This window comes from Corella eumyota, chromosome 5 (genome assembly GCF_963082875.1).
Source record: "Corella eumyota chromosome 5, kaCorEumy4.1, whole genome shotgun sequence".
NCBI classification, from domain to species: Eukaryota; Metazoa; Chordata; class Ascidiacea; order Phlebobranchia; family Corellidae; genus Corella; species Corella eumyota.
Window position 1 is genome coordinate 990,565 of NC_137494.1, and position 19,536 is coordinate 1,010,100.

The 19,536-nt window shown below is 28.8% G+C and overlaps 1 protein-coding gene across 1 annotated transcript; it reads left to right on the forward strand.

Annotated features, from left to right (window-relative positions):
• The first annotated feature begins 212 nt into the window (after positions 1 to 212).
• Positions 213 to 19,322, forward strand: LOC145752483 (protein unc-80 homolog). Its single transcript, XM_082568780.1, is given in 60 exon segments — positions 213 to 307; positions 535 to 583; positions 1,032 to 1,188; positions 1,777 to 1,990; positions 2,335 to 2,457; positions 2,625 to 2,795; positions 2,863 to 2,993; positions 3,231 to 3,313; positions 3,462 to 3,596; positions 3,802 to 3,885; positions 4,009 to 4,144; positions 4,416 to 4,444; positions 4,532 to 4,769; positions 4,892 to 5,061; positions 5,213 to 5,372; positions 5,550 to 5,686; positions 5,760 to 5,888; positions 6,024 to 6,106; positions 6,328 to 6,483; positions 6,720 to 6,837; positions 6,920 to 7,055; positions 7,295 to 7,470; positions 7,630 to 7,803; positions 7,936 to 8,068; positions 8,270 to 8,413; positions 8,682 to 8,807; positions 8,972 to 9,351; positions 9,532 to 9,672; positions 9,779 to 9,821; positions 9,892 to 10,077; positions 10,304 to 10,485; positions 10,654 to 10,823; positions 10,908 to 11,065; positions 11,400 to 11,534; positions 11,645 to 11,832; positions 12,051 to 12,206; positions 12,313 to 12,390; positions 12,575 to 12,754; positions 12,878 to 13,075; positions 13,223 to 13,343; positions 13,435 to 13,619; positions 13,704 to 13,832; positions 14,022 to 14,138; positions 14,346 to 14,440; positions 14,539 to 14,663; positions 14,760 to 14,913; positions 15,129 to 15,263; positions 15,347 to 15,437; positions 15,517 to 15,686; positions 15,819 to 15,927; positions 16,075 to 16,207; positions 16,360 to 16,530; positions 16,653 to 16,781; positions 16,971 to 17,111; positions 17,260 to 17,348; positions 17,519 to 17,705; positions 17,840 to 18,014; positions 18,225 to 18,282; positions 18,632 to 18,764; positions 19,096 to 19,322. Coding segments are annotated over 60 exon segments (8,556 nt in total).
• The last annotated feature ends 214 nt before the right edge of the window (positions 19,323 to 19,536 follow it).

Consider the following 19,536-nt stretch of genomic DNA (forward strand, 5'->3'; position numbering starts at 1 on the left):
AAAGTATATATTTATAAAACTAACTGTTTTTTGTAATTCATAGTGTAGTACAATAAATTTTGATTATTCAAATTTGTTTTGTTTTTTTTATTATTTGTTTTTAGTAGGAATTTATTTTCAAACAAAGAAACAATTTGTAATTTCATGTTTATTAATATTTACAGTTTACTGTTTTTCAAATACAGGATTTAGATAAAAAATTTGGGGTTAAAATGGAAAAATTTAGCGAAAGTTCAACAACTTGTCAACCAAGTCGTCAATTTAAAATTCCGTTGCCGATCCAGTCTTTCCTATGGCGACAGACAGAGTAAGAATTTGTTACACACTTAACTAAATTAAATTGTGGATTAGGAATTTCGTTTGTAGTTTATTGGATTTTTAAAAGTCGATACTGTGTCAAGATTCTGATAAATTAAAAACCGAAATTTGAAAATAATTTAGAGTTGTGTAAATTCTTAAAAATGTAATTTAATTAAATATTTAAAATCCATTTTTGTGTTGACATTAACGTAAGTATTTTGTGTTTTATTACAGGCCATTTTTGCGAAAGAAAATAGGTCGTTTATACGAAGCTTCATGTGTGGTAAGATAGTTCTTCAAATTGGGGTAAAACGTAATTAAGGTGCGCTGGTATTTTATGCAATATTAGTAGCTAAAAACGCGATGAAAATACTGTTAAGAAATTGTGTTTATTGTTCTGCTATATAAAGGTTGATGCAGACTAATTGACTTATCGATCCGTTGTTTACGCCAAGATTTATTTTAAATAAATTTTGCATCGATCGAAATTTTTTATCGCACTGCAAATCGAATTCGTGACGTCACTATTGCTAATTGTATTCGCATTGAACGACAAGGCTTTAGGATAGCTGCATTTGTTCCTTTTTTTAATGACTTAAAAATTTTAAATTTAATTTTACAACAAATTTTAATTAACTTTTTGTAATTATATTATAGCAATTTAAACTTTTTTATTTTTAAAACAAATTATTTTTTTAATTTTATTTAAAAAATGTAAAATTCATTTTTAGTCTTTTGAGCACGTTTTGGTGGAAAACAAACTTCTCGGATTACCACCGTCCCTAAGTGGCGCTATTGAGGCCATATCTCGATGGCAACTTATCGAGGCTTGCATACCACACATTCTCCACTGCGCGGCGCTATTTCTTACAAACAGAAACAAATTAGGTGTGTAAAATTTGATTTGGAGATTTTGTAATTAGTTTAATTTTAATATATTGGTAATTACTACTATGATATTATCGCGGTATCTTTCTTTTAAATTGCGCTAAAGTAAGCCAAACCGTTAATAGAATATATCGTTGTTTAATAATACCGATGGTTTAAAATACCTTTCAAATAAAACGAAATAAGAAAATTTAATTTATTTAGAAAATTCATTACAGCATGTAGTTTATCATATTCGTTCAAAAATAATAATGTGTTTGTTTTTGGATTAATATTCTCTAATCTACGATTTAAATAAAAATCAATCAAAATTGAGATTAACTCACCTGTCCAAACATTAATTATTCAGCTAGTAATCAATTTTTTTAAACCTTTTATTGCGCAGTAAATTGAATGACGTTTGAAGACTTGTTTAAATTATTGATAACGTTATATTTTAATGCCTTGTGACGTTTTGATAATTAAAGCCAATTTTGTAGTCTTGTTTTTTAATGACTGTTATGTATTTTCAATAACTTCGTGCTGCCCAACAATTTTGATGTTTTGCATAACTTTAAATTCAAAAAAAAAATTTTATTTGTCCACTAGGCCAAGCTGACAAACTTGGTGTACCAGCTACTAAACTGCTACATACTCTTCATTGGATCTTCGTTGATGCTGCAGAAGTTTGTAAAAACGAATCATCACTTAACGGAAGAGCAACTCCGTCGATGTCGCTTGAAAATGTTAGGTTGTTTATTTATCTTTTGGCACCGATTTGCAGCGAGATAAAGGAAACTGATTTGACTTTTAGGTTGACAAGGTAAACAAACTTAACTTGCAAATCTCTAAAAATATCAGTTTTTTTAAATTTATATATTTTAATACCGGCAGCATGGTGTTGTCGTCAGAACACTTGGTTTAACCACACAAGGTTGTGGGTTCGATCCACACTGTTTTTATAATGTGGCATCCTTGAGTAAAACGCTATAAACGGTATAAACTTTTGTTTGGCCATCAATTAATCATTTGCTTAAATATATTTTAATATCCCAAACTTCCAAAGGCAATTCGAGACAGGGTCGGAGTATCTGCTGTTACTCTACAAAAAAAAATCAACCCATATATGTAAAAAATTAGCACTGTAATTTATATTTAATTTCAAAGTGGTCAACAAATATGGAGGTCAATATGGAATCACGAACAACCTTCAATCCCAGCATTTTCCACCAGAGTAAACGATTCAGAATTATTAACCAGCAACAACCAATCAGAAGGCGATAAAAAAGGGTAAGTAATGTTAAACTGTTGTAATTATTTAATTTTGTGTAACCCAACAATCTTTTATGCTTCGCAAAGTAAATTTAAAAAAACTTAAATAAAATGACTAAATTTATAACACATTTTATTTAAGTTTTGGACTAATTAAGTTATTTAAAATAAAAATATTTTGGTAGCACTTCTTATACCACACAATCGATGGGTTACGTCACCATTTGTGACGTAGCTGTAATAAGTTGTCTGCTTCATCAAAGTTGGTCGGAAGAGGGAGTACTGTGGGGAACTATTTACATCTTGCGGAAGATACAAAAATCGTTTAAACGCGATTCTGACGTCACAAGCACAAGGTTGTGAGTAACACAAGGCAATTCTTACGTAATAAATTACTAAACGCCAAAATCTTCTCTTTTTTAGATCTCAACCACGCAAATGGCAATCTATGATTGACAGAAGGCCGAGATCAAGAAGAAAAAGGAAAACTTTTGAGTTGATCGTTCCCCAGAAAGATATTATCAAGGAAGAGAACAGTGATTTATCTAACGAAGGTTTGCTTTGTTTTATTTATTCACATTGCATTTTAATAACATAATAATAACGTTTAATATTTGAAAATCGCGAAGTTTATTTTTTGGAAATCACAAAATTTATAATTTAAAAATTATTGATAAAGTTCATTATTTAAAAATAATTTTTTCACTAATACACAAAAATTAAAGTATTGAAGTTTCGAATGAGAGTTTAAAATTTATTCATGATATAACGCCAATTATATTTTGTGATAGAACAAACACCAAGTACTTCGACTGTTGCTCAAGTTAATGAAGATCCAATTAAAACAACAAGCAAGTTTTTATCAAGGTTCAGGGTAAGAGAATAGTTTAACAAATTGATTGTTGTAAAATTTTGAAAGTAAAATGTAAAAGTAAATATTTTTTGGGGTTTAAGATCTTTTTACTTTAAATTTTGCAAAATTAAAATTTATTTTCAAATTTTTATCAAATTTTGATTACTAGAGTAACAGGGAAAATAAGACAGCAAGTTTAAGATTATCGCAAAGTTCTCCAATAACCAGAAGAAAACATTGCTCAGTAAAAGAAAGAAGGCATTCGACATTGTTTTACAGGATGGCGCTTAAAGAAAAATATTTGGTTAGTTAAGCAAATTTATTTATATAAACCTCAAACTGAAAAACAAAATTTTAAATATATTGTAGGTTATAATTTTACTTCTGCTACCTTGTTAATTTACTAAAACAAAAATATATTGTAAGGTTCTTTAAAGCACATTTGGTTCGATTTTAATTTTTGAAAAAACTTAGGCTTTCGACTTACATTTTTAGCTTTATATTTTAAGGCACAACCACCACCTTCCTATGACGAAGTTTACCCACTTAAAAGAAATTCTGAATCTGTAAAAAAAGGAGGCCCAAGGAAAGTAGTAAGTTTAAAGAATAACAAGCACACTTAATGGCATTTAACTATTTGGTATTTTTTTGCATTTATTAAAATAATTTCACATATAAATGGCTTTGTAGAGGTTTAATTTATATTTTTCTTTTAGTCTGAAGACCTTACTGTAACGTTTAAGTTATCAAATCGTATTCATTCAACAAACGACGATAGCATATTGCTTCCGCCTTCTTACAACGCTGTTAGGAAAACAAGTGAATCTTGTATTGCTTCTTGTTCAATGTCAAGTGAGTAATTGGAACTGATTGATATATTTAACTTCTATTGGTGCCTTAATATTCACTATCGGGTTTTTTAAAAGAAAACCTTCAAAGGCTAAAAAGAGGTTTAAAGGCTAAAATGTTGTTTTAAATATATTAATCCGCTTTCTTATGTTTTTTATTTTGGTTATAGGTATTATTTTAAATTTTTTGATTTATATCAAGAATTGTTTAATTTTTTTTTTGATTTTACTAGGCGATATTTTGAAAAAAAATACTAAACCTAATCAATTTAAAGAAGAATCGGAAAATACAATAACAATTGAGGTTAATATTTGTTTAACATGCTATTAAGTATAAAACTTGTTTTAAAGTATCTTATAAATTTTTTTTAAATGTCTTGTAAAAATTAAGATGAAAGAAAATCGAAAATGGACTTCAGATACTTGTCTTGATAAAAGTATTTACAAATCTGAACTAAAAGCACACCAGCAATACTTGGACGAGAAAGGATTTTTAAAAGTTGAAGTTGTATTAAATGTGATTGATGTCATTGTAGCTAAAAACCCTGGGTTGAAAGTTACAGATGTTTGTGTTCAAATTATTGATTGTTTGCATCATTTGAAACTTATTACTGACAGAGACAATGTAAGTTAGATTTAGGTATTAATAATAGGCATTTTGGAACATTTGTTGACTTTATTTATACCTATCTCATGTATTTTGTAAAACATTTTCATTTATATCATATTTTTAATGTTTTTTTTAACTAAGGCAATGTTAAAAAAACTATGTTATTGACCAAATAATATTTTAAAATACAGACCAACACAGTAGAAGTTTATATACGAATCTTACAAAGACTGACAACTCTACTGGGTTGTTCAGGAAATTGCTCCAAGGCTGGTCAAATCAGTTCAACCAGCGACAGAATGAGGTCCTTGGTAAGTAGTTAGCATCAAAGGTTTCAGAAAAAAATTTGAAGGTTTAGATGGTGTTTTGAAAAGTTAAAGATAATTTAACTTGTAAAAAAAGAACTGTATTGGTTGTTGATGTTTATTTTTTTAATATTGAATCTTTCATTACATTTTACAGACCAGGTTAATGTTGACAAGTGTGTTCTCTTCTTATATCACCCAGTTTAAAAGCTTTATAAGTGAATTTGTGACCAAACACTCACTCGATAAAGTTATGGAGTTTGTACACCCGTTGTTAAGTTACTGCTCAGTGGACATCAACATATGCGATGTAAAAAGTAAATAACTTGTTTCTATTAATATTTTTTCTTAAAGTTTGTACAGTAATACTATATCATTCCTTAATGGTTTAATGAAGGCTTGGTCGGCAGGTTTAACAGATTTGTCGTTTAATTTATTAGTATGAAACAAATATGTATTTACAATGAAAGTTTAAATAAGAAAACTTTGCTTAGATGTAACAGATGAGATATTGTGTGCTGATGCAAAAGCAACAACGTTCATTGGTGATGTGGTTGTAAAACTTATTTTCCAACAAGTTATTAAAAAATGTCTGGAGTTTAAAAAAGATTTATACAACAAGAAAAATAAGGTATTAACAACTTGATTAATTTAGCTACTTTCTTTATTTATAGATCTTTTACAAAGGTATTTATTTTTTATAGATCTTATATGAAGAAGTGCGAAACTTTGTTCAATTTGTTCGTATTAAACATCCTTCTACATTCAATAAAGTTTTACTCTTAATTATGAAAACACCAATGAGAAAAAGACATCAGTGGATTAAAGCTCAAGTAGGTTTTAAATTATCCAAAGTTTACTAAAATATATTTCATACTAAGTTAAATACATTTTTGTTTTTTTGTACCATGTTTAATCTAGTTTAAAATGTGAAATTATTTAAGGTATTGCAATTTTTTTAATTTTAGGCGAAGAAAAAATTTGAAAAAGTAGAAGAAACGCAAAGAAAAATTTCTGACACAATTTTTCCAAAAAGTTTTCGAACTGTTAGGTAATTATTGAATCCAAAATAAAATAACTCTTTGTAATGTTTCTGTACAAACTATATTTAACAAATACAGATATTAGGCTTTGTATGTATACATTCTAATTAAGTAAATATGTTAAAAAAGTACAAAGACTTTAATACCATTCCAAAATTTTAACACTTATAAAATTATCTCGTTTAGTTTTTTTCCAAAAAAGTTAAATATTTGTATTTACATATTAAAGACGTGGTGCAGTTAACTTAGAATCAAGCCCACTTATGACGCGATATAGTAACCCATTGTGGAAGCAGGGTAAATTTCTGCGGAAAAGTATCGAGTTTTTGGACTCGAGTCCTGTAGAAAGTGAAGCCGCGTGGAACGCCGGGCAACCATCCACAACGTGAGTTTTAAAATAATATATTATTGTTTATAAGTGGTTGATAAAGAAGCTACTGATTTAGTGTTGGCAAACAGAAGGAAATACAGTTTTTAGCGCCTTACTTAAGGGCACTACAATATAGGAGAAGTGGGAATTAAAATCTGGAACTTATGTAGTAAAGTCAACTACTTCACCACACTGCCGTTTTTTAATTTTTTAAATTACTGAATGATTTCTAAATTTGCATTTATATTTAGTCAAAATGAATGTTGTTCTCCTTTTGACAATTCGTCAATGTCAAGCGAAATGGAGGTGCAACGAAGTTTGTCTTTGTTTGGAAAGATCAACATAGGAGGACTATTTAAGAAAAGTGTGGTATGTTTTTATAAATTCTAAATATTTTTTGACGTAACTAGACATAATAAAAAAACATGTACTAATATTGTTTTGTACATAGAGCAAAGCTTACTCTACTGGCACTGAGTTTGATGAAGGGAGCCCAGCAGATAGCGAAAGTTTTTTGACAAGGATGAGAAAGAAAACAAGTGGAAAGAAACAAAATAAGGACACTGCCAAGGGGTTTATTGCTTCAAGTAAGTTAAACAACAAAGTGTTATTTAAGATTAAAGTAAACTTTAAATTAACACTTATTTAAAGTGAGGTTATTGAGGTTATAATAATCTATGTTCATACATTTTTTAGTGATTTATAAAGTCGACATATACCTTTTTGAAATACTAAAATAATCCTGCTAGAATGGAACTTGCTATGACACTTACAAAAGATTATTAAAACTATTTTCATTTACAGTTATTTTTTAATTTTTCTACAGAGTTATCAATGCTAAATAAGATAGGTAACAGTGACAACAATGACCAAGATAACACCGAGTTTGAAATTAACACCAAAGATATCAGCGATGGACTCGAAATATTGGAAATTTTGATGGATTTTTGTCCACCTGGGACCTGTCCTGAACCAACCATTATGGGGTCTATTATGGGACTTGTAAGTTTAAAATAGATAATCTGTTTAAATAGGTTTGGGCTTTGTTGAATTGTTTATAAGTTAAATGTTGATCAGTTAAGATATATAAGTTACAAAGTTTGTAAACCTAATCTGTGTTGTTTTAAACCGATAATGTTTAACTTATATCTTGATTTTTAGGAGTCTCCGGTATTGTCGCGGGCAGCAGTTTTGTTGTATTGTGCCTCTTTTGTTGATAGTTGTGCCTCAGGTGCGTGGCCACAGTGGATGCAGAACAGGGCTGGTAACAAAAGATCAAACAAGAATGCTGCAATTTATTCGAATGCTGCGACTCTCTTTTACCGCTGGGGAATAGTAAGAAAACTGATATACAAAATATGTTCTTAGATTTCAACAAATCACATAAATTATAATTAAATGGTGTTTTGAACTCATATTTTTTTACGACTTTGTTTCTGAGCTTTTATTATGCGATATTTGTTGCAGGAAGTTTCAAGTTATTTAGAGAAGATTATTTCTTTGGATAACGACCCTTCCAAAGTGTTGGGTGATGTAAGAAAAGTTGAAGATAAATTGAAAAATAGAAAAGATGATATCTTGGAGAATTTCATAAAAGACAGTAAGATAGTTCAAGGATAAATTAATTTACTAAATATCTAAAAACAAGTGTGAAATACTCAACTAATTAAACATAAGTTTTGAATACTGACTTTTTTGTTGCTATTGAGTAATTTGTACTTTCTTTTATCAGCCTACAAGTCATAGCAAACACTTTCTCTATGTATTAAATTATCTAAATGGTAATGGTGATTTATTTTAGTGCGAGTAAATCCGGGTGGAAAGGATTGTCCAAGTTGTATTAAAATGTGTGCAAGCAACCTTCTTTACCAAATCACAACTTTCTTGCGAGATATTTACCCAAGGTTACCTCAACATGACAGTTCTAGGGTGGACAAGGAGTCAGGTATAAAGAAACTACTTCTAATATTTTTATTTTTATTCGGGTTTTAATTTAAGGATTGTTAATTTGTTAAATTTAGTCTTTCAATGCATCAATATCCAAATAATCATGCATTACGTTTTACCTTTGTTATTTGATTTCTAATAAAATTTATCTTAAAAATAGTTTTTATTCCTTTTATGTTAATTACAACGTGTTTATAATTTTTGCAGTAAGTAACATATGAACATAATGTATGGATTTAAAAAAATTTTAGTTCTCGTATTTTTAGTTCCAGAGATTCACGTTTTACCTTCAACAACTCCGAGTCCAAGAGTTGATTCTCCAAACAAACTTGAAGCTCTTAAAACACCTCCAAGTGTAGAAATTAATGTCACTCCACAAATAAAGCTACCAGGTAAATATAACGTAATTTGATATTTGCCATATTCTTTCTGGATTTTATATCTGAATTGTGTAAGCAAGTTTAAACAAATTCCTTAACAGAAATAAAGTATTTGCAATTAAAATTTAAAATGACCTCATTATTATTTTTGTTGGTTTTTGAAATTCAATTTTTAGATTTGCAGATTAAAGAGGACATCGAGGTTCCAGAAAATTACTTGCGCACACGTCGTTGCAGTTCAATTATCTCAAACACCCAAGTCCCAGGCTCAAAAACAAATTTTGGGTACACAAGTAGCTCAGCTTCCAGTGGCAATATGTTATGCGTCCCTAACTCTAACCCAAGTGGTACGAGCAGTTTTTCACCCTTTAGTTCATGCAGTGCATTTTCATTTGGAAGTTCTTTGTCGATTGGTAGTTTGTTTTCTGACTCTGCAACACAAAGAGAAGTTCCTGTATCACCGTTGAGTGCAATGGGAACGTCATCGGCGGTTTATTTTTCACCGCAGCTGAGAACTGGTGTAAATGCTTTGTCTGATAACTTGCCATGGCTGAAGGTAAAAAAGTTTTTATTAGTTGCAGGGTCTGGTTAAATAATCAAAATTTATAGGGTAGTTAACTATGTATCCGTTAAATAATAAACTATCCAAAAATGACTTGTTTAGATTATATTTTATTTAGCAATAATATAATGTCTTTATAAACCTTTCCTTACTTCTCCATTTTTTTTATTTAAGCATATGCTAGCCTTGGCAAACCAGCAAAATTTCTTATGCGATCATTCAGTGTTTTGTCATCCGTATTGCCATAAGAGAATGGATAGATCATGTTCAAGACTGATATCCACAATTCATTTTTGTATAGTTATAAACCAACAGGTACGTTAATATTTCTGTTTGATTTTTAATATTTTGTTTTATGTATGTTTGAAAATATTTAAAGCAACTTTTTCATGATATTAATAACATAGTTTTTGAATTTTAGAGTTCACAAGACAAAGATAACGATCAAGATAAAAATAAAACTGGCTCTTTTTTAAGGTAAAATACTTTGTTAAAATTATTATTTTTCTAATTTTAAACTACTTGTTATATAAGTTTATTATAACTTTTACCAATGTTTGAGCAGATATTTAAAATACAAGAGAACATGTCTTACCAAATTTCCACTTTCATGTTTGTTAAAATCAATCACAATCATTGATGAGAACATGATTATGGACATACAAGCTTTGTGTTGGGAGATTTTGTTGGATGGTAACAAGTCAACTTCTGAGAGTGCTGGTTACTTATATGTTTATTATTTAAAGTTGTTTTTTTATTTCACCTTAAATGTTTTTACTATTTAAAATAAATTTAATTTTCAATTTTGGAATTTTATAACCTTGCATGTAGACTCTTTCGATATATATGCCATTTGCTTTTTAATAAAAGTGTTTCATAACTTTAAAAAATGTTAATGTTTATACGTACTATACGTTGCTTACTAAAAAATAACTTTACCAAACAGGGGCATTATTTCTACTCTGTGCTGTTAAGATTCCAAAAGAAGTTCACTCAATAATATTGACTGAAATTTCTCACATAAATCCTTCACAGAGAATAAGTGCAATAAAAAAGATTAGGGTGCTGTGGGAATGTAGAAACTCTGTGTGGAAGTTAGCTGAGAATCGAGCAAGAAGGGCTTTTAAGGTAAATATGTTTAAATTATTCTAACATAAAACAATGTGTGTTAAATTTATTTTTTAATTTTAATAAACAAGTTTAAAAATTGTGTTGATAAAAAGATCTGATTAAGTAACTTTGTGGTTAGAAAATGTTGAAAATTCATATATAAATAAATATTTGTAAACAATGTAGGTTCAAGCACCCACTCTAACATTAACATTTTCACAATCTACACTTGGATTGTCAACTCCCAACTTTCCAGATCCACCATGGATGCCAAATATAGTGAATATCGACGATATTTTGGCTCAGAACAGTTTTTCCAATGCCCAAAACGCTGCTTTTCTTGCTACAGATACACTGTAAGTATAGATTGTGTTAAATTTTATGTTTCAAATATCTTTATTTTAAAACTGATTTTTATAACCAAAAAATAAATATATTAGATCTCACTACAAGGAGAACAGGTTAAAAAGATTGCTAGCACTCGACCAGGAACAACGCGCCATAGCTAGGAATAAATTTTATGTAACTAATGTTCCTTTGGTTCAAATCATCACTAATGAAGTTAAAAAGAAAGTTGCCATAGACGATATTGAGGATGGTAAGAGTAACTGTTTATATTATTTAAAAAATAACAAGTAATTAACATGTGTAACAAACTGAATACCCACTTAAAAACTGTATCACAATAAATAACAGCTCATGAATACATATGTAAAAAAAACTAAAATTTTAGACAGCGGTGAATCTATAGGCAGGTTATCAAGGTTTACCTCAGTTAGTTCTTCAAATTATTTACACAACAAAAGTTATTCCAGAAATTACAGCACTGAAATAAGTATGTTTTTATTTATTCTTTAAAAATGTTTAATATATAATTGTTTTAATACAACACAGTTTTACCACGGACTTAAATATATAATTTCTGTTTTTAGTGAGCCCAGATAATGTCTTTAAATATTCTGAGCTTTCATTCCCAAATTTTCCAGTGTTTCCGTCTTGTATTTTAGTTTGTATTTCTTCTGTTATTAACTTACTTTCCGATGATGCTGTATCTGACAACATATCTGGTAAGGTTATTTGTCTTAACATTGTTAAATTTAAAATCTAAGTATATGTTTAACTCGAAGGATTTTTCTATTCAAACCCAAAAAGCATTTACTATTTGTTTCTGTTACAGTTAGTGAAACGACAAGATCGGTTGTAACAGAATGTTTAAACGAAGATCACAACCTATTCCTGCGAAGTTTAACAGAACAACTAACAAACAAACAAGACCAAGAATATTCTACCAGGCTTATTAGAATGCTTCCAAGTCTTATGAGACAAATCTCACCGGCTGTGGCACATAGCTTAATTAATCACTTGGTAATACCATTTTATACTATAGGTAAAATAAGATAAATAGTTACTTTATGTTTTTAAACAAGATAAAAATTCATTTGTAGAGGTTTATTAAAAAAAAACATAAAGGTAAATCGAAATATATTAAATTGTTTTTTATATTGCACAATGTTAAACAAAATTATATTGAAATGTAAGTTTATGACTTTTTAAGTTATCTTTGAACAATAATCTAAAATTAGATGGAAGCAGTGTTACATTACAACCGAGGACAAGATACAAACGAAGCTTTCATTTCACCATGTGTTGCTTCAATAAATTCTTTACTACCTTACACTCAGGCTGTTGATCTTAAAACATTAAAACAAGCTTTAAGGAAGGAACAAATTGAAACTCAAGTAAGTAATTAACAACATTTCTTCTAGATGGGGTTAGTATGACTTTTTTATTTTTATGTATTTTATAATTAGCTCAAATTTTTATTTTCTCATTACATTTTTATAGATTTTAGCTTCATCGGGTATGCCTGGCACTAAGAAACTTACAGTTTGGAATCAGGGGGATTACTATATGCCTACACAGGTATTTATTATAAGCTTAAATTTACGTAAACATTTAATGTAGTAATGTTGGTAAAAATACAAAATTTCGTTCAAAAAAATGTCGTTTTGTTTTAGCGGTTAGATTGTATATAATCTAAGTTTTTAATTTTTTTGTAAAAAAAATCTTATAATTTTTTCAACTTGTTTTTTAATTTGCTTTAAAGGTTGATGTGACAGATGATAGCAACTTTGACTTGGTATTGCATGAAGCAATCACCTCACTTGATGTAACAGAAAACAACCAAGAATCATATCAACTGATTGACCTTAAAACTAATCAAATTCTGTGTAGACATTGTTACGTTAGAGACTTTTATCAGTTCAAAAAAGCTGTTTATCCAGAGGTAAATTAAACTAAATTTAACTTTATGTGTGTATTTTTTTGCTTTAAATAATTAAAACTCTTTTGGTAGAACTTTTATAAAATCGCTGCTTAGATATTGTAAATTTAAAATATTTTTTTTTAGTTAACGTTGGTAAAGATGGAGCCAAAAGAAAGTTGTAAACTCATGACTGTTCGAGTTATTGAACTTAAACTAGCTGAGATTCATAAAATTAAGCTTTTAATAAACGCCTTGAAGAACCAAACTAGTGCTGTTGAAAAGGAATTAAATGCAACCTTTGTACAAGATGAACTCAAAAAACTGTGGTGCTTTCCTAAAAAGGTGAATTAATATTATTTATGCAATAAAAAAATTGGGTATAATTTTTTCAATAACAATAAAAACAAAGACCATTTGATCATTTTTTTAAAAATTAAAACTATTTATGCTATAAAAAAACAAAACATTTTTACTGTGATTTTCATTTAGGCTATGGATGCCGAGTTTTTCCTTTTCAACACAGAACATGGGGAAGAAATAAAAAGCATTGATGCAATGTTAAAGTATTATTGGATTGATCTTATTGTCACTACTCTCCTGTCACTCTCAAGTAAGATATTCTAATATTTAGTATCATCTTGGATAAACATTTGTATTTCTTTTAATGGATTTTGTACTTACCTTTATATTAATAATTTTAGAGGAGTTTCCATGGGCAAATGACCTTAAGTTTTTTCTCCACGTTTTAAGTGCAAGTTTAATTATACATTGTGAAAATGTCACAATTCTTCGCAAGTTTTCAGCATCTATTATTGATATCATGGTTTATTTTAGTCATACGTTTACTATGCATGGCTATAAGTTTATTTTGCCTCCAATGCTACGGGTAAGTTTTTAAGATGATGTTGAGTTAAAAAAATGTTTAACGTTAATGTTGGTCAATTTTTAAATCTATAATTTTTTTATTTAGGTATACAGCAAACATTATGAAAATACTTTGGTGAGGAAAAGTTTAGAGTTTGTATTTAAGCAAATGCAGAATGTTCACAGACAACCATTTCTTTTACTTTTGTTTGCTTCTGCTGCCCCTCTATTGTCTGTAAGTTGTTTTTTACTCTTTCTTTACTTTTCTTTGCTTAAACTTATAAATTTGATTCATTTTTATAAGGATTTTTATAAATATGAGTTATAGTAAAGTACAACTATTTAGTTATGTGTCAAATCTATAATCTTTAAAACACATTTTAACACTGTTTATTCTAACATATGATTAAACTTATTGTCTAAGGCTTATAAATACCAACAAGAAGATACAGATCATATTGACGAAGATCAACTTTCTCACCAACATTTCTTTAAACTTTTGTTATCACTTCAAAGCAACGAGGAATTGGATGTCATTGATGTAAGTAATATGGTCTTGTTCACTTATTAATGTAACATTATTAACAAAGTTTGCTTGTAAAATTAAAAATAAACCCAGTAAAATGAATAATCACATTTATTTTTGTTATCCATTGATAATAAAATAAATTTTTAATCGGTTTTATAACTATTTAAAATAACTTTTTTGCCCTAGCTTACTTAAATAATAATATTTATTACTGTTTAGGTAATGAGTTTAATTGCTGCTGAAAAGCCTTTTCAAATCGCTGATGTTTGTGCAGAAGGAGAAGACTTCGTAAAATCTTTTGGCAACAATTTTAGGTTAAAAATAAAATAGTTGTATTGTTTAGAAATTTACCCGAATAAAATGTGTTAATACTTTTAATTATTAAAATTTACAAATCATTTTGACATTTTAGATTGTGCATAACAGTGATAGCCTATCAGCCTGAAAACCATCGCACACTAGAATTACTTATTGTAATGAACAGTATGCTACCTTGTTTTTTGTCTTATATCGAACTTGAATGCACCCCTGGCGAAGGTAAATTTATTGCTTGTTGTTTTTAAACATGTAAAATAGGCTACCTTGAATCTAAATTTATATTTTTTCACTTATACATTCTCTATTGTGTTGCAGAACTATCAAAGTTAAATGAGATGTCGGTGTGTATGAGATCCTTACTTGCAAGTGTTGAAGTTTTAACAAGAGTTGTCCAAAGTTCTACCTCTCAGCAACAACAACAGCTACAAACTTCAACAAGAACATCAGCTGCTAAAACTAATCCTGAAAGGTAAGTTGTAATATATTATTAAAACAATCCTAAGTTATATAAAATTAAGTTTATTTAGTGCGGTCAGAGACTAGTAAATGTTAAAACTAAAACCATTTTTTTATATGTTTTGAGCTATTTAACTATTTTAGCATTTACTTATCTTATCTCAGGTAGATCAACAATCTCTAAACATAAATAATTAAACTGCAAAAACTAATTAACAATTTTATTAGTGCAATGGAGGAGGGAGGGATTAGAGCCTGTGGAGAAATCGAGGAAAAGAAACAACAAACAACTGAAGAATTTGTTGCTCCAAGAGATCAAGTCCTTCAAATTTGCACAAAGTTTTACACCAGATTTAAAGCAAGGTAACTTAGCAGTTTAGCAGAAGCCAACAAATGTTACCACCTGTAAATAAAAAAAATAATTCAGTTAATAACTTTATATTCAGAATAAAAGCTATTAAAGGTATTGATAATGAAGATTGCTTTAACACTAAATCTCACATACGAATAGCCGAAATTGCACAGTCTTTGCTAAAGGTAATTTATAATACTTTTGATGCTAAAACGTAACATTTGTAACATTGCTTTTACAACATTTGCTATCATTGTTTTTTAGCTTCTCACTGATGATACACTCCCAGTGGTAAGCATCGGAATGGTTTGTTACATTAAACACATGCTACCAGTAGTTGATTGGGCTGTTGAGAATAACCGAACAGCTTTGTTTCTTGTTCTAAAAAGGTTGGATAAATTCTTCGCTAAGGCAAACAAAGTGTATCTGTACAGGTAAATAAACGAATATCTGTTTGTATATTGACATATATTTTAAACTAATTTATAAAATAACTTAATTTGACATAAATTTACAGTTTTAAATTTTTTTCTATTGAAATTTGAAAGTTATTCTTATTACTTTAGATTAAACTTGGATTGGCGAATGATGGCAATGATCGTGGATGGTTTGTGTGATTTATTATCAAGGCAACCAGCCCTTTCGCATGTGCCTTATTTAAAAACTTGTGTCACGGTAAAGCATTTCTTTAAAGTTGAAATCTATTATTAACATTTTAAATGTGGTTAATTTTTTTATACAGTTTTTTTTTATTATTTTATGAGGTACAAACCTTTACAAGATAGAATTTATATTACTTACAACTTGTGCTTTAATTTACAGTTAAGCATCTCCATGCAAATAAACGCAAGTGCTTCACCTAATAGTAATTTTGATGAAGCAAATTGTCGATGTCAATCAAACGAATTGCTCAACGTGTCTCCTATTTTGACTCCCAAAATTATTAAATTAATTGGTAAGAGAAATATATCTGTTATTTAGTTTTGATGTGCAAGGTATTATAAGCTGGAAAATATTTTTTTTTATTTATCTTTCTTTTTTTATTATTTATCGTTCTTAAAAGCATGAACTTTAACATCTACTAAGTAAAAAAAATATTTTATGTAGTTTTGCTAACCAAGTCACTAAGGGATGGTTGTAGTTTGGAAGATATTCTTAAACCATCATTAGCGGACGACAGAAGTGGAAGTTTGTTTCTGAATCTTATTATTCCTCTTTGCTTCTGTGTCGTATCTGAAACACCGATTTTGCCAAACGCCAAGGAAAGAGATGGTAAAGGTAAATGACTTTAATTTTTATTACAATTGGTTTTCATTTTTAATTTGATGTAAAGAAATTTTAAGAAATTTTTTATAATCTAACTATTCTTTAACTTGACAAATAAAAAATTAATCTTTCAGTAAAGTGGAAATTAACAGTGGCTGATAGAGATGCAGTATTTCTATTAAATCTTTGCACAAATGAGCTGCTTGGAAAGTCTAAAAATGTTACTGAAAGTCTTTCCCAGCTGTTTAGAGCATCCTCACCGGGTTAGTTAAAACTTTGTAAAAATAAAGAATCAGCTGTTTTAGTGTCTGTTAAAACATTTAGAGTTATTCTAATATTGCACAACTTTTTTTTTGTTTTATAATATTTGTTATCTTCAGAGCTATGTTCGTTCTTATGAATAAAAAATTAGTTTATTAATTTGAAAATATTTAAAATTGTTTTGAATTTAGTTTCTTACCGAAAGAATAACATCCAACAAAAAGTGTTGTTGTTGGCATTAAAAGTTGTGATAACTTGCTTCAGAACGCAATTACATGGACAATGGTATTCACTTGCTCAAAAGATTAAAGAAATTGCTTTAAGAAATCTAGGTAAATATATATTTTTTTCTTTATATGTAGTATAATGCATATGGTTTCTGTTTTCTTAATAAATGATCAAATTAAATGCTTACACTTAGAAAACTTATCTTTAAGCTACAATTTGTTTATCATTTTTTGTTTATTTTATTATTTTTAGGTGGCTTGCCCTTTTGGAATTTTATGATATTTGTAATGAAATTTCAATCTCCGCTAATTATGCATCTTAAAGGCTTTACCAGAAGAAAGGTAAAAATAAATTCGTTATATATTTATATAAACTTGGATTCTAAGTAACAGTTAAACTTGAAATAAATAGTACAATATTGTATCACAATATCCCCCGCTAAATATATATTTGTTACTAAGTATTATAAATTGTCATCTGTTAATTTAGTTAAACATGTTGCTTCTTCTAGGTGTTGGAACGAAATGTTGAGACAGTGGAAGAGATGGAAAAGAAAAAGGTTCTGGAGGACTTGCTGAATACATCGAAATATGAGAGAGTTAATTTCTCTTTAATGGTTGAGGGTTTCATCAATGAAGCCCTTGCATTAAAATCTCAATTTAAATTAAAGAGTGAAAATGGAACAACTGATTCTGGAGGTATTAATTATATATTTACTTTTGAAAGTGCTTTTTAAAAATTGGGTTTTTTTACATATCAATTTTGTATCTATTCCAGCTATAGATTGTGTTCATAAAATGAATGTGCTCTATTTCTATTTTCATTTTTTTAGTTTCTCCTTCACGTCGAAGATCAAGTTCAAAATCTTTCACCAAAGTCCAGGAAGATGTAAAATTAAGATCTTCATCATTTAGACATGCAACAAATCTACAACAAACTAGCAAGGGCTTGGTTGAACAGATTAGTCCCAAGATGAAACAATCGCCAAGTCACGAAGATTTTACAAAGTAAAATAGTAAAATTTAAGCTTGTAAAAACTTAATAATGTGAAAGCTTGTAAAAACATAATAATTTACAAAATACAGTATAAGAATAATAGATTACCTGAAAATTAAGAAAGTATAAGAAAAACAATTTTTTTAATTTGAGAACCTAATTATGATGGCGAAAAAAAGTTGGCTAATGTTTTTATAATTTTATTTTTTGTTGCTCTATAGAACAGCAAAGCAACTTGTAGCAAGGGTTCGATCTACACCTCTTACAACTACAAATTATGTAAGTTTTACTGCCATAAATTAAACAAACTTATTTATGCTTGAAACAAACTTATCTGTACTAAAACAATGCCTTTAAGATGTCAAAAAACATTATTCTATTCTGAGCATTAAGTTATTATTTGTTATTTACATATTAAATTAATTTCAAAATTTTAAGCAATGCCTTTATTGCGTTAATGGGTTACAAATGGGTATAAAAAGGGATTTTTTTCTATTTTGAGCATCGATAAAATGACCATGTGTTATTTGCACATTGATTTCAATGCAAAATTTTAATGTGAATTTTCATATTATTATTAAATGATTTTCTTTTACAAACAAGTAATTGAAAGCATTTTATTTAACAGAAACGCAAAACATCAATTGTACCAAGCATAACAGTACAAGTTTGTGATCACTGTCCGGTAGACTCCCCTGCTTGTAAGTTAAAACTCGGAAAAAATTGTTCTGGGACAATTTTAAACGAAGAAGATACATCAAGTAAGTAGAAATAAAACTTTGATTTTTGAAATTTAGGTTGATTGACCTTAGATAATTTTTAACTTGGTATCACAAGTAAATCTAAAATTTAAGCATTAGAAATTGAAATCAGCGTTGATGTGAGATCAAGATAGCAGTTTAAATCTAGCACCTAAAATGTAGTTGTTGTTACTTTAAAAGTAGTTTTGACATTTCATTATTTTTACTTGTTTATCGTACACGAAATTGTATTTTTTTATGGGCAAGTGAAAAAAGAAAACCAAACCAGGTTTTAAGAAGATGACTCACAATTATTTACTTATAACTTTTATGTTCCAATCCAAATTTACAGACGATGAACGCGCCCCTTTCCTTAAATCTCGTTTCTCCGATTTCTCTCAGGGAGAAGAGGAGGAGGAGATAAAACGAGAAGGAATGGGAAGTAAAAGAGGAATGAGTATCAAACGAAACAAAACGTTATCACCCAAACATAGCCATTGCGACATGACGTCACCGAAATCGTTAAAGCGTGAAAAAAAGGGCTCGTTTAGATCGCTTAAACTGAAAGTTAAATCGTAACTATGTGACGTCATTTAAAGTTTTGGTGACAAAACTAAGTGACGTCAATTAAATGTTGCATGGTCGTCGTTTGGTGTCTTACTTAACAATTTAAATAAATCAAAAAAGATTGTAAAAACTTTAAAAGTTGTATTGGGTGGAATGACGTCACATTAAACCTGCTTACGTCACAAATTCTGCATATAAAAGCTCAGATGTTTAAACGACTATTCAA